At 41.9% G+C, this 17,762-nt stretch overlaps 1 protein-coding gene across 1 annotated transcript; it reads left to right on the top strand.

Moving 5' to 3' along the window:
• The first annotated feature begins 323 nt into the window (after nt 1-323).
• Nucleotides 324-3,576, top strand: LOC120845194. Its single transcript, XM_040217000.1, has 2 exons — nt 324-396; nt 3,350-3,576. Exons 1-2 carry the CDS (start codon nt 324-326, stop codon nt 3,574-3,576), a joined length of 300 nt encoding a protein of 99 aa, XP_040072934.1.
• Nucleotides 3,577-17,762: the final 14,186 nt, after the last annotated feature.

Below are 17,762 nucleotides of genomic sequence, written 5' to 3'. Positions count from 1 at the left end.
AATAATAAAATGTCGGGTGAAACAAACCAATACGTACTACGTCATCAAGGTGAACCCTCCAAACTTCTCGTCACGTATGACGCACTACCTACAATTCATAGTAGACGAAACAATGTATTTTCCCCTTTCACAAACACACCGCGAGGTATTGCTAACAATGTTTTCCATTTCTAACTAACATTGACAACAATGGGCGTGGGCGGAGTTGCTATGTCTCGAATAAAGTAAAACAAAATTTAAGATATGGACTTTCTTCACTGGCGGACTGGTATATAAGAACATCCCCCTCCAGACAACAGCATCGTCGACATCTATCCTCCAAGATGAAGGCAAACATTGCAGTTCTTTGCTTTCTCGTCGCACTAGCGTACGCCATTGTGGTCGAGGCGCAGATGGGTAAGCGTGCCTTTTCATGACTTTTTCGTAATATTTCTTCTGATAAAATGCCTTACCTCGGAGTTAAGAGCAATTCTAGCTATTATTTACTGAAAAGCAGTTGTTGCCACACAAGCAGTAACGCACACGGCAATTTACTAAAACATTGTCTACAGAAAAAAGTTCTAACTTTTAAATCTTGATGATGCATCCTGGCGCTGAAAAGAAACAATAATACTGTATCACAGTAAAAGGCCCTAGGTTTTGAACTGTCACTGAGCGCTTTATTTGTAGCCTTTTTTGTGATCTGCCCCAGTTCACCAAAGAAACGTAAAGAAACAGTACATGATGCAGCTACGAGCATCTTAGGAGGTAAATTGCTAATATGGGATATAGTGAACCGTTAAATAATATATATGCATGGCGGTACACAGCTTAATCCGTCTAGGGGACTGTTTTTGACTTACGGGCAGAGGCTTGTGTTTTGCTGGCCCGCTAATACTGCCAATAAAGTTGATTTGTTTTGTTTTTTAAATAATTTAATGGCCCTTTAGAAAATAAATTATATATTTTGTTTCCTCCATTAGAGCCGTTTTACATTGCAGTGATTAGGTGGCAGGAGACGCAAAACAGCTGGTTTTAAAAATATCCGAGGGGAACTGTGCGGATATTAATATAGGTCAGCTCAAATACTGCACCACAAAACAAAGCAAAAAGACTCACCCCGACACGCCTGTTCAATTTACATTGAAACATCGCTACTACATTTTTGTTTCTTATGTCTTAATATAACTCTTCTGGGGTTACCCCATATAGCAAATATATAATCAAAAGCAAATTCTTCGACTCCAACTCGGGACGACAGTAACATGTTGTGGGTTATTCAATAAATGTCCTGAGCGAAACGGACTAAACTTTGCGGAAAAATAATGCAATCGGGCGCTGAATTGAAAGATACGGTTGTGTATTACAGTTAAAAAAGTTAGGTTCTGAACAGTCATTCAGCGCTTTAATTGTAGCTTTTTGTGTTAAATCCGCATTTGAAAATAAATTATGTGTTTGGTGTCCTCCAGCAAAGGTGCTTCACGTGGCGATTTGACGAGAATCGCCAAAGAGCCTGCTTTAATAATACTTGACCGGAACCGTGCGAATATTCATGAAGGTCAGCGCAAAAACGGGACCCCAAAGAAAACAAGATTATTGTTCGCAATAATATTTTTTAGGGTAGCCAATCAGAAGACATGAAAGCATTGCCCTAGTTTTGAATTTTAAATGATTGTTCTTATTAAAGGTGTTAAAATAACTACATTGCAATATACAAACCGAGAGTAATGAAACTTTAAAACAATTACGTTGTCTTTCATTGTGATACCAAGGAAACTGTTTTATTTCTGTGAAGAAACTTATAAGAGGAACTGTCTGAAATGATGGAACAGGAAGAACGAAGCATCGCCGCCCCGTAGAGCGATCTGCTGTGACACACTCTCATAAGTATCTGTAGTTTTGTCCAGTGTGTCTGCCATGATTCTCAAACATTTGGGTGCCTCACATTTGCTACCTACTCGTCCGGCCTTGCAGTCGAAGTGAATACACTATCACAGCCCTAATACAAAGGCATTTTTAAATACACAACTTGGCTCCATATATTTGTGTGGCAGATCTTCTGCAACCAAGATCTTTTTTTTTCTTTTTTATTTGTTTTTAATGTCGCCTAGAGGAAAGAGATGAAGTCGTAAAAAAACGACCTCTGAAACGTTGAGAATTTCTGTTTTTGGTGCGCTTTATTATGCATGAAAATGTATCCACAGATTTAAACTGTCAATTTTTAAACGCTTAAAAGCACTTCATAGTTCATATATTTAGCATTCTTCGTGGTGCACGTCTCTCGCGCTGAGCAACATCAGTGTGTGTGCCCGTTAATAAAAAAAGAGAATTATACGGATGCAAAAAGGACCGAAAATTAGGGCCCTATAAAAAAGATGTAAAGCCCCCTCACAATTGTTTTTTATACGCTCACTCGTATTTTTTTTCTTATCCGCTGTAATCGAGCTTAAAGAGGGCAATAGATGCGACCCGAACGAGATCCTGCTCCAACAAGTCAAGCAGTATTTTATTATGAGACCTGACTCGATCTGGCACTGATGCGTTCATTCTATCTTAGTACAGGCTGAACGCTGACGCAGTGTTCATGTCCAGTCCGTAAGCCACACGCGACGGCTTTAACCCGGGAAGATTACCAGAACTATGTCAAGAGTGTGGCCATATTAAGCTACAGCCTGAAAAAGAAAGGACAGAAAAAAAAAAACACGCTTGCGCCCGTGAAAAGTCCGTGGATTAAAAACGCTCTCAGTAGATAAGTAGCGTTTTGAGATAGAATAAATAGGTCATGGTGTACGGTGGGAATCTGCTGTGGTACAAAATAGCATGGAACATAATTTCACGCCCCTTTTATACAAGAAATAAAACTGCCTTGAGTAAAAATACGTGCTCTATGTCAAAAATAAAAATATTTCAACTTTAGCAGTAGAACGGACGCAAGTGAGCACACCTTTAATTCGCTTTTAGTGACTAAGCGTGTTGCAAACATAATCACTGGTGCCTATGAATTTCTTATACCGAACACAACATGACGTCAAAGCTGTATATTTCTGGCTCCTCGAGGTCGCTGTTATTAAACTTTTTTTCTCGTTTCAACCTATTGTAAACTACAGCCGAGTATCCAAGGGCCAGCGGATAATCTCGGTACGGCTCCTGCCACACGAACATTCGCGCAGGTTGTCAGCATTATCGAGCGAAGAAGTGAACCGTATCATACAGCCGGAGGATGTGGCGTAATGCGACGAAAAAAACATATTTGGGCGCATTGCTGCCAATAGTAAAACTGAGGCCTGAATTCGATAACCGAACACCAACTTTTCTGTGCAGAAAAATCTAAACGTCTTTGAGACCTATTTTTCTTGTTTTATTTGTGCAGGGCCCCCCATTGACGATGACGCTCTGAATCCAAATTGCGAAAGGCCGCCCCCTGAATGTCTTGGAGAATCATTTACTGTTTACGTTTACAACAGTACAAAGGGATGTTATCCAGTTGGGCTTAAGGAAGATTGTCGCAGGGTTGGGTATTACACGACTTTAGGCGAATGCCAACAAAAGTGTTTACCTGCACCTGGTAAGTCGAGATGCAAGCAGTCATGGGCCTAACGTACCGCATCGTTTTTGGCAACAATGACTAAACATTTCTTACGTCTACTAGCAGAGATGATATAACCTTCTATTGGTGTTTGAAATAAAAAACTACTGAGTTGACGGGGCTATGTCAGCTACACCCATTTCGATGAAGTTACGAATAGTAGAGCTCTTAGACCGACCTATTCACTACAAACTTGTTTATTCAGGTCAGCACAATTAATGTTACGACTCACAGCTCTGTTGTGAAAGGGAGGACTGAAGTCTGTTTTTATTGCTACCCGTTATTTGCTCTGGAACGCTGTGGTGCTCCTTTCTGCGTATCAGAAACAACGGTATCGGTGGCTATGAAAGAATAACATACACGAATCTGCACCACTTACTTCAATCTCACAATTAATTTAGGGGGCCCCACATCTAAGTTACTCAATTTTATGCAGACATTCTTCAAACAAATATTACTGGCGTAAAAATCAAACCCGACAATACAGATGGTGCATATGGAAACGCGGGCAAATCGCTCCTGCGAAAGCTGCGTATCGCAGTCAAAAAAGTTGATGCCCTAACCGGTCTATGTCAAAGACCCATTAGAAAAACTGACTAGCGTTTAATATACTAGTTGGGTAATAATTAATTTTGGATCATTATGTTGTCAATCATCGATTTTAGAGGTGATTGTTTCAGTTAAAATCTTGCTGGGCGTCAACCAAACCTAATAAATATACCTACATTACAATGATATGAGGCATGCGCAGCATCTTATGGTGTTGCGAAAAAAAAAGCTCAAGTTGGACGCGTTTGTGGGTTTCAGTTTCTTATCGGAGGTGCGTCTTCACGCTGGCACCGGCGTCAGAAAGGCAAACCTTACGTGTCAGTCCGGAGGCTTTCCTATCTGGCCGCTTCTACGGCGATGCGTGGCGCCGCACGCACGTTGAGCGTTTTAGACACGGGGGCGGGATTGCCCGCGCGTAGATGCGCTTCGATAAGTAACCGAAACCCACAAACGCGACCAGATTGAGCATTTCTTCGGAACGCCGTAAAATGCTGCGCGTGCCTTATATCATGGTAACGTGTGTGTATTTTTAGTAGTTTTCGGTGATGCCAAGTCATATTCCAATCGAAACCACGCCTTTAAAATGAATAATTAACAATTTATTTACTCGAAATTATTTTATTAACCAAGTATATTGAGCGCTAATAATTTTCCTTCTTGGGAACTTTTACACAGACCACTACGGCATCAACCTTTTTTTGGGTGCAACGAGTGGTTTTCGCAGGCGCGATTTTTCCCGCGTTTCCGGAAACACCCTCTACATCTGGTGTTAAACTCAGGAACTAAATGAAAATAATATTCAAAGAAGTGATAAAAAGAAAAAAAAAATCTTAAATGTACTATTGTACGACCCAATCTATCGGTGTAATAAGCGTAATAAATCTGTACTTGTCACCTTGAGGCAGGAAAACTGCCAGTGAGTGATGCCCAGTTAGATGCGTCAAAGGATCAAATAACTCCAATTTCCAAGAGCACTTGATCATTTCTACCTCCGGCGGAATTGTTCCATATTCTCTTTTAATTATCGCACGTGGAAAGTTTTTTTTTTTTTTTTAATCGTTTCTTTTTAGACAACTTTGCAATTGTTACGAAAGCCGAACGTCCTCTTTCCTTTTTTAGCGTTAATGCAATTTCAAGCTTTTGTCCAGATTTCTCAAATATATAAATTTAAAAGCGCCATTAATGCGTCAACAAATCGGATTTCTTTATTCATTTCATTGTTTTTATCGAACAAACACTTGAAATGGTTTCGTTCAGCTCAGGTTACGCTGCACTACCAGGAACGCCTCTCCAAATTATGTGCTTCTCGACACCCTCTCCTCCACATAGATCGGGGATTTCCCAATACAGCAACGCTGCGCATCATAATTTGTAAATAGCATGAACTAGCAAGCGTGACTGGGAACATATAAAGGATAGAATATTCTACCTTCTTTTGTTTTACCTTATAACGACGCTGCAAACCGATGAGGCCAATAACGAAATGCCGAAAGCGCAAGGTCACGCCGATTTTAATATTGCTAGAAGAACGCTATCATCGGATAAGCCACTGTTTGGCTGGCTTGAAGACGCTCACGCGTAGGGTCCCTTTCCTTACTTCCTAGCCTTGTGAGACACCCAGTGCATCTTGCTTCGCATATAAAGTTTATTATTATTAGCAATATTATTAATACTACAAGTTTCAATAGTACAAGTCTGAACTCGCCGAGACCTTACGCGTCTGTTCCTGTTTGTGTCCAGTACTTTACTTTCATCGCGAATAGACTTAGGGTGCAGCGAGGTAGAGTTCATTCAGCTCACTTCGCTGCTATACATCGACACTGTGTCTCAAATACAGGCACCGGCATGCTATCCGCGCCAATTTTTAAAATGCTAGTCCCACAAAATTTTGAAATCGTTGCCCTTATCCTTCGGCAATTTTTGGCAGTCCACGATTCTCCATACAGTGAGAGTGCACGATCAAGATCAATTAGACTGCAGTCATGTTTATCACTACAATGGTAGCAGTGTCCCTTAAACCACTTAAGCTTACACTTTAGCAAGAACCCAAATGCTAAGCTATTAAAAGCGTTGGTTTGAGGAGCAATGTTTTGTGTGTTTTGTAGTCATGCCAATAAGCAACGTTTGATTTCTGCACACCACCTGCGTTGGTGTAGAAGCGACATACTTGGTAATACCACGCTATACGAAACCTAGCTGTGAACATTCTGTACTGGATTATGCGGGTGCGAGTGACTACAACACGTCTAATATTCTAAAGAGTCTCTAGTCATAACCAACATTAATCTTTCAGGGAGACAAGGTGTCCGCGGCATCTGATTCTGTAGACGATGCCTGCAGTTGCAGCCGGAAGACACTTCAGAGAAGGCACTTAGACTAAATAAAGTCTTGCATCGAAAAAACACACATGGTGCTGTTGTATTTTTTTTTCCGCTTGTGACCTGGAGCGCATAGATCGCTTTCATTTCATTCATGTGCTCTTGTTTAAGACGCCTCTAATGTGCGCAGCAGCTTGGTATATTGCACAAAATTCAACACCTGCCAGATTGACTTGTCATTAAAAAAATTTCACTTGGCTCCTAGACTCACTTCTCACTTAAACCCTTGCAAGGGCGACCCCCCTCCAACCCCGTTCCCCTCCCCCCCCCCAAAAAAAAAAAAAAAAAAAATCTTTCCACAGAATAAAAATGACGCGAAATAAGAGACGTCATAAAGACATTGTTTTAATAGGTTCGTAACGGAATGGAATTTATTTAAATAGTTGAAACCAGAGTGAAATGATGATTTCTGGTAGGATATAAAGTAAATCATATTTATCTTATAAACTCTGTACGATCACTGAATATACTGTAGAAGTAATAATTACTGCAAATTTCAAGCTTTAAAGTACAGCTCAATTAGGAACTTTTAGTCGTGCAAACCAGTGCGATGTAGAAGTTATATGAAAGCAGCTTGATTGTATGGTACAAAATATTGATTCGATTTATTTTTTTTGTCGTGATTTTCTGGTAATAGGATTCCTTTTTTTTTCTTTTTTTTTTCTTTTTCCGCGTTCTAGTTTTGCCGGCGCTAGGACATTATGTAACTGGCAAATAAATTGGGAGTTAAATAAATATGAGCGCTGTAACTTGCTCGAAGAGCATACAGCAATATGTTTGTACTCAGTGTGTTATAAATATTTTTATAATGGTCTTTGAGTTTCTACAAAATGTATGCACATTTTGTATACAGGAAAGGAGCAGACGCGGTTGTGCCCGCGTCTGCTCCTTTCGGCGCCGTGGAACTTGGCGGCGCCCGAGGGATCTATATCGTCGGCGGCCGCAACCTCGGCAGTAGCGAAACGTGGCCGCACGCCAGTACACTGCATTCTAACTAAGAGAGCAGAAGAACGACATTCATGCTTTCGCATTCGCAATTTATAAGTGATTAAATGTCCTGAAATTGTTTTTATTAAAAATACTTTTTTATTTGGCGAGCACTTGTGGGTTATTGATCGTTCCATATTCACTTTTATAATAAAATATTTAAATGGCTTGCGTATACAGAAAAAGATTGGGTCGTCACCATGCGCGAATCGCAAACACCACTTTGGGCCCGTCGCAAGCGCACTGATACAGCCGCTGTTTCTTTCTATAGGCGAAGATTTTGGTTACGCTAATATGAAACTCTCTAATGTGCGATATCGGCGCTCTAGAGCCTCTTGATAGAGCTCTTTAGAATGAAAACTGTGATGAGCTCACAATGAGAATTGATTTGTTAAATATTCGAAGGCGAACAACCAATCGGTAACATTTACGCAACCGGTAAGGTAAAACACATGTGATATGTTGAGACCTAAAGAAATAAGAAAAATTTTGTGTCTCTAGTCCGCTCCCGCTTTCGCACCGCAGACTTAAAGCCAATTTAAAATAAAATGAACTGGATCCTTGGATCAAGTGGAAATTTCTTGGAAATTCCAATTGCAAATTAATGGGCAATAAAGGAAACCATCAACCTGTACAGCCAGTGGAGCGGCCCAGGGAAAGCCAGCCGGTACTATAAGCACCACCGATGCCCGACTCACTGTCCGACTCCGCTACTAAGACACGAGTGCGTCTCACAGCGGGTCCGACGGTCACTGTATGGCAACCATGAACCACACAGCCCCGTCGCAGCCATCACTTTTATATCCCTGGGCTTCCCTGGAGACAAGGTAAAACACAGCGACAGCTGAGGTGTGACGTTGGAGCCTCTTAGACGTCATTTCGGAGGAGATAGACTTAATCATGAGCGAAAAGTAATAGCTCAGACGTATCTACACAAGGCACGGTATCATTTATTAAAATCAGGAACAACAAAGGGCCCAGGGCTAATCCCTGAGGAACACCGGAAATTAAAAAAAAAAAGTTCGGAGAATGTAATTAACGCGAACAGTGTTAGAGCGCAACGAAAGATTGCTGTCAAACCATTCATACAGCTCATGACACACTTCAAATGAAAACAGCTTGCGCAATAGTAATGGATGACTGACTTTGTGGAACGCTTTAGTCATATCGAAGTATATTGAATCAACTTGTCCTTTATTCATAACAAGTGGAGCAGAAAATTCTAAAAACGAACACAAATTAGTCTCGACATGCCGTAAAATGCATGGTTATCGACATGAAATTATGCTGTAAAATGGATATTTTCTGGGGGAAATAAGAGAGCATTCGCGTACGAATGACAAGCTTGACAACCTTTGAAAAACCATAAAGCAAGGAAATTGGGCGATAATTTGAAACAGGAGATGCTTCACCACTCTTTAAAATCGGAACAATCACCGATTTCTTCCAAAGTGATGGAAAGGTACTAGAACTGAGTGAAAGATTAAATATACGAGGGGTGATCAAAAAGTTCCGGGACTGATTTGGTAGCGTAGGAAGTGAGGGAAGTACAGCGATGCGCGCTCAGCAGTCGAAGGAAGGAGCCTTCGATTCTCATTAAACCAAAGGGCGTCTCTCTGTGAACATTTGGAGCTGCGCTACACTAGTTTGTTTGACCACATGCGCGAGCATGATGGCGATCTTTCCATACACTGCAAACCAAGGCGAGACCGAACATCAATTTTACGTCAAGCTCAGCAAACATAAAACAGAGACCTCTAAAATAATTTAGAAGGCTTATGTAAAGAAAAAAAAAAGTGAGGAGTGCGAGGTGTTTTGAGTGGCACTGGCGCCTCAAGAATGGCAGAACGTCACCGAAGTCAAGAAGAGGTCGGATAAAGTCGCCCTACCACTCTTCGTCTTCAAGCGATGTTCTGCCGTTCCTGAAGCGCGAGTGCCACTAAAAAAACTTAGCAAAATTCACTGCTTTTTTACACAAGCCTGCTGAATCATATCGAAGGTATCTGCTTTATATTTGTCGAGTTTAACCCAAAATTGATGTTCGCTCTCGCTCTGGTTTGTAGTCTATAATAATATCACCATTGTGCCCATGCACGTGGTCACGAAAACTCGTGAAACGCAGCTCTAAATGTTCACAGAGCGGCGCCCTTCGGTATAACGAGATGTTCACTGAGCGCGCATCACTGGGCAGCCCTCTCATTTTACGCTACAAAATCAGTCCCGGAACTTTCTGATCACACCTCGTATGTTTCAGAATCGGAATGAACAGTTCACTGCAACCTTTGATAATAAAACTGGGTATGTCATCGGCACCACTCAAGAAGTTAGGTTTCAGCTTTCTAATCACTTGAGCGATTTCATTGGAATCGACATGCATGGAACATAAATAGTTATGACAGTATCTCAGTTCGTCACCACGTTGAAAATATTGCTGGCAGACAGTAAAACATTTGCTAAAATATTCAGCGAAAATATTTGCAACATCAGCAGGTGAATACTGATAACTAGGAGTATTATCTGTCCCAATACGCGAGCAGGTGCTACGACCGGTCTCACGCGTGTGCTGTTTCATAAATTTCAAAAATGTTTTTGGTGGACGGTTCAAGCCGTTTTCTATGCTTTCCTGGTGTAGACGCTTATCACGATTAAACAGTTTTTTTACTAGGAAACGAAATATGCAGATTTTTTCATACCAAAGAAAAGGACCGGACTTCTTGAAAAGTCAGTGAAAAATATCTTTTTTTTCCGGAGGCTGATTCGTAACTCAGTAGAAAACCATGTAGGAAATATCGAGTGCTAATTGCAGCATTTAGGAACCCATTGCCGGTCTTTAGGAACATCATTGCAGCATTTGGGAACATTCAGGCGGCTTGTGCGGCAGAGAAAACTCGAGAATAAAAGGTGGATGGAAACCATTAATTTGTAACAAAGGGATTGGGGCCTGATTTAAACTTAAAATAGGCATATTAGAAAGAGCGAGACGCATAACATTTCCAAACTTGTTTCTAATCGTATTGTGCTGTTCAAAACCACAGAAGTTTATAAACGATACCAAAAAATATGCGTTGATAGACGTTATAGTGTCACTGTTCACAGTTGGCATTGACCATTCCACACCAGTTAGATTAAAATCGGCATACATTTGGACACGGCACTTCTCGAAATTAATTTGCCTACTGATTTCGTCAAAATGCTCAATGAATACTGTCTGATCTGAAAGAGGTGGAAAATATTTCGTACCAATTAAAAAATGAAAACCGTCACTCGCCTCGATTTCTATGCACCCAAACGCATTCTGAATGTGAATCAAGGAAGTACCTTCTCTGTGAGACTAGGGACACCTCAACAGCGATTATAACATCCCCGCCTAGCTTCTGCCCTGTGTACGAATAATCTCTTTCTCAAGGGTATATATTGTATTTTGGAATAAAATAATTTGCATCAGCATGGAACCAATGAGGATGTATTCAGTAGAGAGCATTTCAGGTGTCTGCTTAAGAGGGGAGCGTGTTTTCGTATGTTACTTGGGTACGAGTAGTCGCACGTGCTCAACAAAATGCGCCGAATAAACAGGAATAAGGAAGCAAACAAGACGAAGTGCACTCCCAAATGATGATTTATTGAAATAAAGAGACCCCATTAATACCATTCTTTTGGCAATTTGTTTAGAAAATAAAACTCTTTACCTGTCAGGTGCACAAATCCATGTGCTTTCCCCTTGCTTTCTGATACATAATGCATCGTAATATCCAAACACAGTTTTATTTGCGTATATGCCGAGATTGTTTGTGCTAATTCTGAGTCACGTGGGCTCCTATTCCAGTGCACTGCTAAATTGCACGTCGGCGAGTGCTTGACTGACCATGCATGAATTATCTTGCTTGCTTGGTGTATTGTTATCAGCTGCCCGTGGAACATTTTAGGGGAGTTTCGAAAACAGCCTGCGTATATATTGAGTGTTGTCGACGGCGCGAAACCGCCAAGTGTCCCTCTAACAGCTATCCCTGTAATACCGCTATAATATCTCTGTAATAAAAACAAACAGCGTTTCACGACACTTTGACCGCAGATGTGAAAATTCTTAGCATCAGAAAATTAACCGCCGCAAACGAGAAGCGTACCAACCCGGCCTCTCATCCCCTACTTTCTTGGACATCAACGCCTCGGAGCGTGAACAATGCAGGTTGCACGGTGCCCAGCTCAGCACGAAAGCCCTCAAGCTCGCATCATCTTACTACTGCTTTCGGGAGAGATCCGGCACCTAACATCACTTCGTTTATTATAGTATTTTTACATTACACTGTGCCCCGTGCTCTATTAAAGAAGATGGCATGAACATTCTCACAAGGCCTGTGGGCATGTGCACAGGCCTTGTGTTGAGAAATACCGAGGTGTGGGGGCAATAAAAGGGTCAGAGTGCCTTGTCAATATTGACATTGCTGGATATCACGTCCTGCGGCCCACCTTAGACGCATCGTTTAACTGCAATGCACATTCCCTATGTGGGGAGTTCACTATAAACAAACCTGGGATAGGATATGAGTAAATGGATAACAAAGAGAACCTACATAGTAGCCACAGCAGTGGTCGCACCTTCTTCAAGTTGGTTGCGCTCAGAAAGGCACTCAACGTTCGCTTTGTTGGCATTTTGAGAGGCCATCCAGCTCGTAGTTCGTTTCCTGGCCTGTTCTCTGCTTATCAATGTTCGCTTACAGAAACTGTTCGCGAGAGCAATAAGTGACGGACTGACGACAAATATAAAATAAACGAAAATGAATCTCAATGTTTTGCCGTAGCAAGATCAAATATACAAAAAAAAAAAAGATGTTTGCCCATTTTTATTTGTTTCTGTTTGTTATTTCCTTGACACTCAAGTCTGCATTGTTGTCGTAGGTCGTTTCCCGGTCTGCGTTGTGCCTCAGTGTGGCAATCTTTGCTTCCGTAATGTGGCGTGAGCCTCTTTTGAACTTCCCGCTTCCTATAAGCGAGGCACGCACGCGCGTGCCGTGGGGCCCGTGACTTGTGCAGGGCCACGAGGGAATAAACATTCTTTTTGGTTTGCCGTGACACGGAGTCAGTCGCATTTCTTTCGGGTGCCACCGAGCACCGAGACATCCGTCGCTAAACTTGTCAACAAAAATATTCTTTGTGTTATGACATAGGGGGGGGAGGAGCCAAAAGATTGCTGCGAAGTTTTCTTTTCTCACAAACCCGCATATCCGTCTGTCTTCGAGACGTTTTTCGTTGAGGGGACGAAAAATCCCTACGCCTCCCAAATCCTCGAACAAGAGCAGCACTAGAGAGCACGCGGAGACGACCGTGGTTCATACGTGTGACGTCACAACAAAGATCACCAGCTCCGACCGTCATGTTTGATATTCTCTAAAAAGCACGATGGATGCTTGGGAATTGCATTTTAAAATCAACACCGTCGAAGTTGATAGTCTGATATCGTTATTATTTCCGCAGATAATGCAGAATTTGCTCAAAAGCGTCCCTGCCGTTCTTTCGATTTATCTCGGCCTTTCGAATCCGGCCAAAGTGTAGCCCGACGTGGCTAGGTCACAACCAGCCGACTACCGTTATCCACTTTCGGGCGAATTTCGCCTCCGGGCAGTTGTCCGTTCATCGGCGGGATAAAATCATTTTATGGTAGGCATTCAGAAGTGCTTCACTGTGTGTTTTTAGTATCAACCTACTTTATGAGCTCTCCAGAGTGGATTTTTTTTATCCCTGTAGGAAAACCCTACAAGGTGTTCAAGTACATTGGCCACAACAAATGGTGATAGTTTTGACAGATTTTTCTTCATTGAGGGAATGAACAACGAAAAACTTCGTAAAGGCTTCTACCTCAGGTTATTCTTCAATAGCCTTGAGTTCAGGACAGCGCCTTTTAACGGCGTGCCAGAACGGGATTTGAAAAGGAGGGCCGCCATAAGAGGGAAAAGAGTGTTCGAAATCCGCTGGGCACCACCCACCGCAGAGCCCAACAAGGGGTTAGGTAACGCACCATAACAATTGGGGTTTTGCTGGAGACGTTGCTTAACAGTGCTGCCGGAAAACTATACCCAAGTGTGGATCAAGACAGAGGTCCATCGCCAGCCAAGGTTAGCCTTTGCCGCCAAAGAAGGTGAAGGTGAAAAGAAGAGGAGAGGGAGTGAAAAGACAAAGAGTGTAGGGGTGAAGAAAGGCGACTGACTGAATCATCTTGGTCGGGCATTACCAGGACACATGTCTTTGAGAAACAGGGGCCAAAATAAACCCTTCGGACCTTTGGACCCTTCGGGTCCAAAGGTCCGAAGGGTCGAAACCTACCCCGATATTGGCTCAACCATCAGGGTGCTTTTTTCCCTAGACACGGGAATGTCACGCACAGTCTGACGTGGGTTGGCGAACCCGCATTGCTCGAGATCCGTGGTAACACAACTCACCAAACACCTACTGTCGCAGTTGCCCCCTGGGGGGTGCTTGAGGGCGCGTGTGTGTGCGTGTGTGCATGTGGGAATGTGCGTGTATGTATGAACGGGTTTCTGTATACATTTGTTTGTTTGTGTGTAAAGACATACCTTCCCTGTAATAAGAGTTATGTTCAACATTACAGTGGTTTCTTTGCAGTAATGAAGATCTGGGTCGACACGGGAAATCAAAATCTACAAGACATGCAAAAATTGAAATGGCCAGGTTGATGAGGAGATAGTAATTTGCAAAACATGGGGGGCTCCACAAGACTGGCTACATAATATTCGACTTCTTTCTTCGTAAGAATATATTAAAATCTCCGCCAAGCATTTGTTCGCAGCGTTTCTTCGAGATCATACACGCACTTTGCCTAGAGCATTCGTTCAACACAATCATTGCTCTACACAATGAGAGGTCAATTGCAACACCCTGAACGGCCAAGCTCTTCGAGCAACAGCAACGTCTTGCTATGAACAAAGGGATGACGTCGGACGCCCAGCCATTTTCCAGACAGTTTCTCTCTCGGTTGCGCTGACAGTGTGCACAAAAGATATCTCCTACACGAAAAATATAATAATTTTAGACGTTCTGTGTTTCCGCTCTCGCATTTGATTTGGTGACGCTGCAATAGAAGGAGCTGTATTGCTTCGTTCATTAACGCACTTTATACGGCTTATTTTTTATTTGAGTTTGTTCAATTATTTAAACTTACCTTTACTTCAATTATTGCGAGTTCTCTTATGCGACAAAAGCCACGTTATTCTAACAGTTTACTTTACCTTGAAAGATTGCAAGGTCACCCTTATCAGCAAAAATTTAACAATATTTGTTTAGTTTCTTTATGTCTTGATTATAACTACCGCCGGGTAAAATATATAGTACTTGTATTGCAAATATTTCAGCCACAGCAGCCGGCGTATAATGCTGTGACATGTCGCAATCCTGGCGGTTGGTCCTGCAAGTTCTGGCAAACGATATGAGCTAACGGAAGCGTTGCTGCGCGACCCAAATCCTGGCTGCTGAAGCTACCGTGGGCAGTCAAGCTGAGGGAGCTTCTCACTCCTCCAGCAGAAACTACCTCAGCCGCAATAACATTCACGACCTGAAAAAAAAAAAAGAAAAAGATACACTCAACACAGGAGCGATTGAAGTATCTAGAAAAACGAGCTCTCATGCCATTATGCCATTCGGCGGTGGTGCCGTACGCAACAGCAGTTAATTTAGAGTGTAAACTTTTGTCTGGGTCACAAATGTTGAGATGAGGCGATTAGCGTTGTATCTCCTGGTTATGCCAAGACTCTAGTTTCCAACCAAAAATTTAAGGTGGCAGGACGGCTGACTCGTTGAGTAAAATGGTGCGTACGTAGCACCACGCGTGTCTTTTCTTGGCATTCGGAGAAAGGAAAGGTGAATTTCCCTGACCGATGTTCATTGGGGTAAAAATTATCCGTCTTTCCCACTCGCCAAATTCGTCAACAATTCCCAGTTTTCCCTGATCGTAGACACACTGCACAAGATTGAGTTGGGTACAAATCAACATTAACAACTGCATGTGTCACGTTTACTGGTATGCGATACCACTACAAAAGCGCAATAATTTTAGTAACATGCAACTTAATACAACTATCATAAAACACCGAGCGATGACCCATGTCACACTAAGCGTTCACTTTCTACTTTTGCATCATGTTAAAGCTGATCAAATGATATATCAAATGCGCATTCTTTTAATTTAAGCGAATTTAAAATGTGGGAAAGAATCATCTACCGCCCCGGCACCGTGGGCGACCGTTATCTTCGCGACCGGAGGACAGCATTGGGAGAGAATGGATGAAGCGCCAACGCATGAGAAGGGGATTAGAGGCAGAGTAGTAAAGATATTGATATTAATAGATGCGTTGTATATTTGTCCTAAATCCGAAGAATCATTTGAAGGATTAATGACAACTACAAGCCAATGCGTATTTGACCACTTTTTTTAATTTCCTGTATAAACAATATTCCACATGAGCGCTGGTTTGTGGACGCAAAAAAAAAAAAAGAACGAAAAAAATTTTTTTTGGGTCATTTTGTTTTTGAGTACAACTATTACGGAAGGGTCTGTCTTAATATTTATTGCCGTTCACGAAACTTATTCCGCCTAATATAGGCTCCTTGCACTGACGTCACATCGCACACATTTGAACACCAAGTAAAAGGAGGAGAGGGAAGCTGCTTTTGTAAGAATTTTGAGTGGCAGGTTAACCTTCTCTAATCTTCTGGGAGGAGAATAGCGACGCCTGTGGAAATCCGGGAGGCGCAATGGAGGATCCTAATAAGAGGGGAGCTCCTTCTTGCCCTCTTCTCTGGGGGTCATCGGAAATGACATCATCTACAAGCCACGTATAACTGCCTAGTGGGTATTTCTTCCTGGAAGAATGAACGACAGGAGAATGTCGTCTGTACTGTATGACTCCTATTATTTCTTTATTCTTTTTGCATCTTTTATTTTGTTTTTCTCCGCACGTACCAATTAATCCTGGAGCGCACTTTCTAATTTACCGACGCTGCGCCTCGTAAAATGGTATTCTTTTTGAATCCTCACATAATGTCGTTTTCGGTGTCAGATTCCTTCGGTAATTTTTTTGCTCAGGCACTGTTTAAACTTGCCAATATGTTGAATACAAATATTTACGAAGTATACTTACAAAGTTCTGTTTTTTTATTAAATTCCCTTATTAATTATTGTTGCATTTTGATTATTATTTTTGTTCGCTAATTTGTATGAATGAACAACGACTTTGTGGTCTAATCGCAACTTCGTTAACATTTAATATTTAACTTTCTTCACTTATAACGACTGATAACCTAATTTGGATATCCACGCGATATTTGAGAGGGTGGTGGAGGGCGCGGTCATGCAAGGTAAATAAATGGGAAACAATTCTTCAAGATTTGTTTTGTTAAGCACAATTATTGAGGCGAGTAATCTCTTCGGGCGCTGAAGATTTCCTCAGTACACGCTCGCGCATGCACCCCTATCGAATATTTTTTAATTACTTAAGGGATGATTGTTACGCCCTCCCCCTGTTATTTCCTTGCACACATATATTGTTTCTAACAAGAAAAATGAGCGTGCCTGGTAAATGATCGCGGCGTGTACTCGCTTTGCTCGTAGCGATCAATAAATATATTAATATAGAGGAATCATAACTATTTTTTAAATACTAGTGGTCCTAGAAAATTCCTTTCTCCGGCACCCGAAACGTTTTCAGATACATTCAATGTCCCTACTATTTTTTTCGATGGCCATGTGTTGAACGACTAACGGGGTGTCGGACAGCAGGTTAGGGAAGTCAACAATTTTTCGTCACCAATATAAAGTAACAGTAAAAAGATTTTTCCTACCTATTTAAGCGGAGTTTAGAAACTTATCGTCTGCCATGTTTGTATCTCAGTCAAAATCGAATTAACTTTAATGTCCTAGCAAACGAATGTAACAGCTTTATGACCCATTGCGAAGAAGTCCGGAAATTTGGGTCTACTCAAGAATGAATACGTCTATGGGCACTTTTACTTACAGAATTGCAGGCCACAACTTGATCAAACAAGTATGCCGGCGAATCTTAGCAGTTCCAAGCCGGCTTTCATTATAATATTGGCTTCAGGATTAGCGACCACGCTCGAGACGATCGCACTCGAAGTAGGAACTTCAACCTTCAGGCGTACCGGCGTAGCGCCCGTTTTCCTTATTCACGAAACAACAACACGCCGCGCACATTTCGGTGTCTCGCAATCTAAACGGCAGCGGACGATGCGAGCGGGAGATCCCATCCCTTTTAATC

Source organism: Ixodes scapularis, unplaced genomic scaffold, assembly GCF_016920785.2.
Source record: "Ixodes scapularis isolate PalLabHiFi unplaced genomic scaffold, ASM1692078v2 PGA_scaffold10__122_contigs__length_95168666, whole genome shotgun sequence".
Classification (NCBI taxonomy): domain Eukaryota; kingdom Metazoa; phylum Arthropoda; class Arachnida; order Ixodida; family Ixodidae; genus Ixodes; species Ixodes scapularis.
The sequence above is the reverse complement of the archived record's forward strand: the minus strand, read 5'-3'. Positions and strand labels throughout refer to the sequence as shown.

Bases quoted from the DNA above. Each gene is read 5' to 3' on its own strand.
- LOC120845194 (XM_040217000.1), top strand. From the start codon at position 324: ATGAAGGCAAACATTGCAGTTCTTTGCTTTCTCGTCGCACTAGCGTAC. The intron at 397-3,349 runs GTAAGCGTGCCT...TTATTTGTGCAG, and splicing joins TGTGGTCGAGGCGCAGATGG to GGCCCCCCATTGACGATGAC.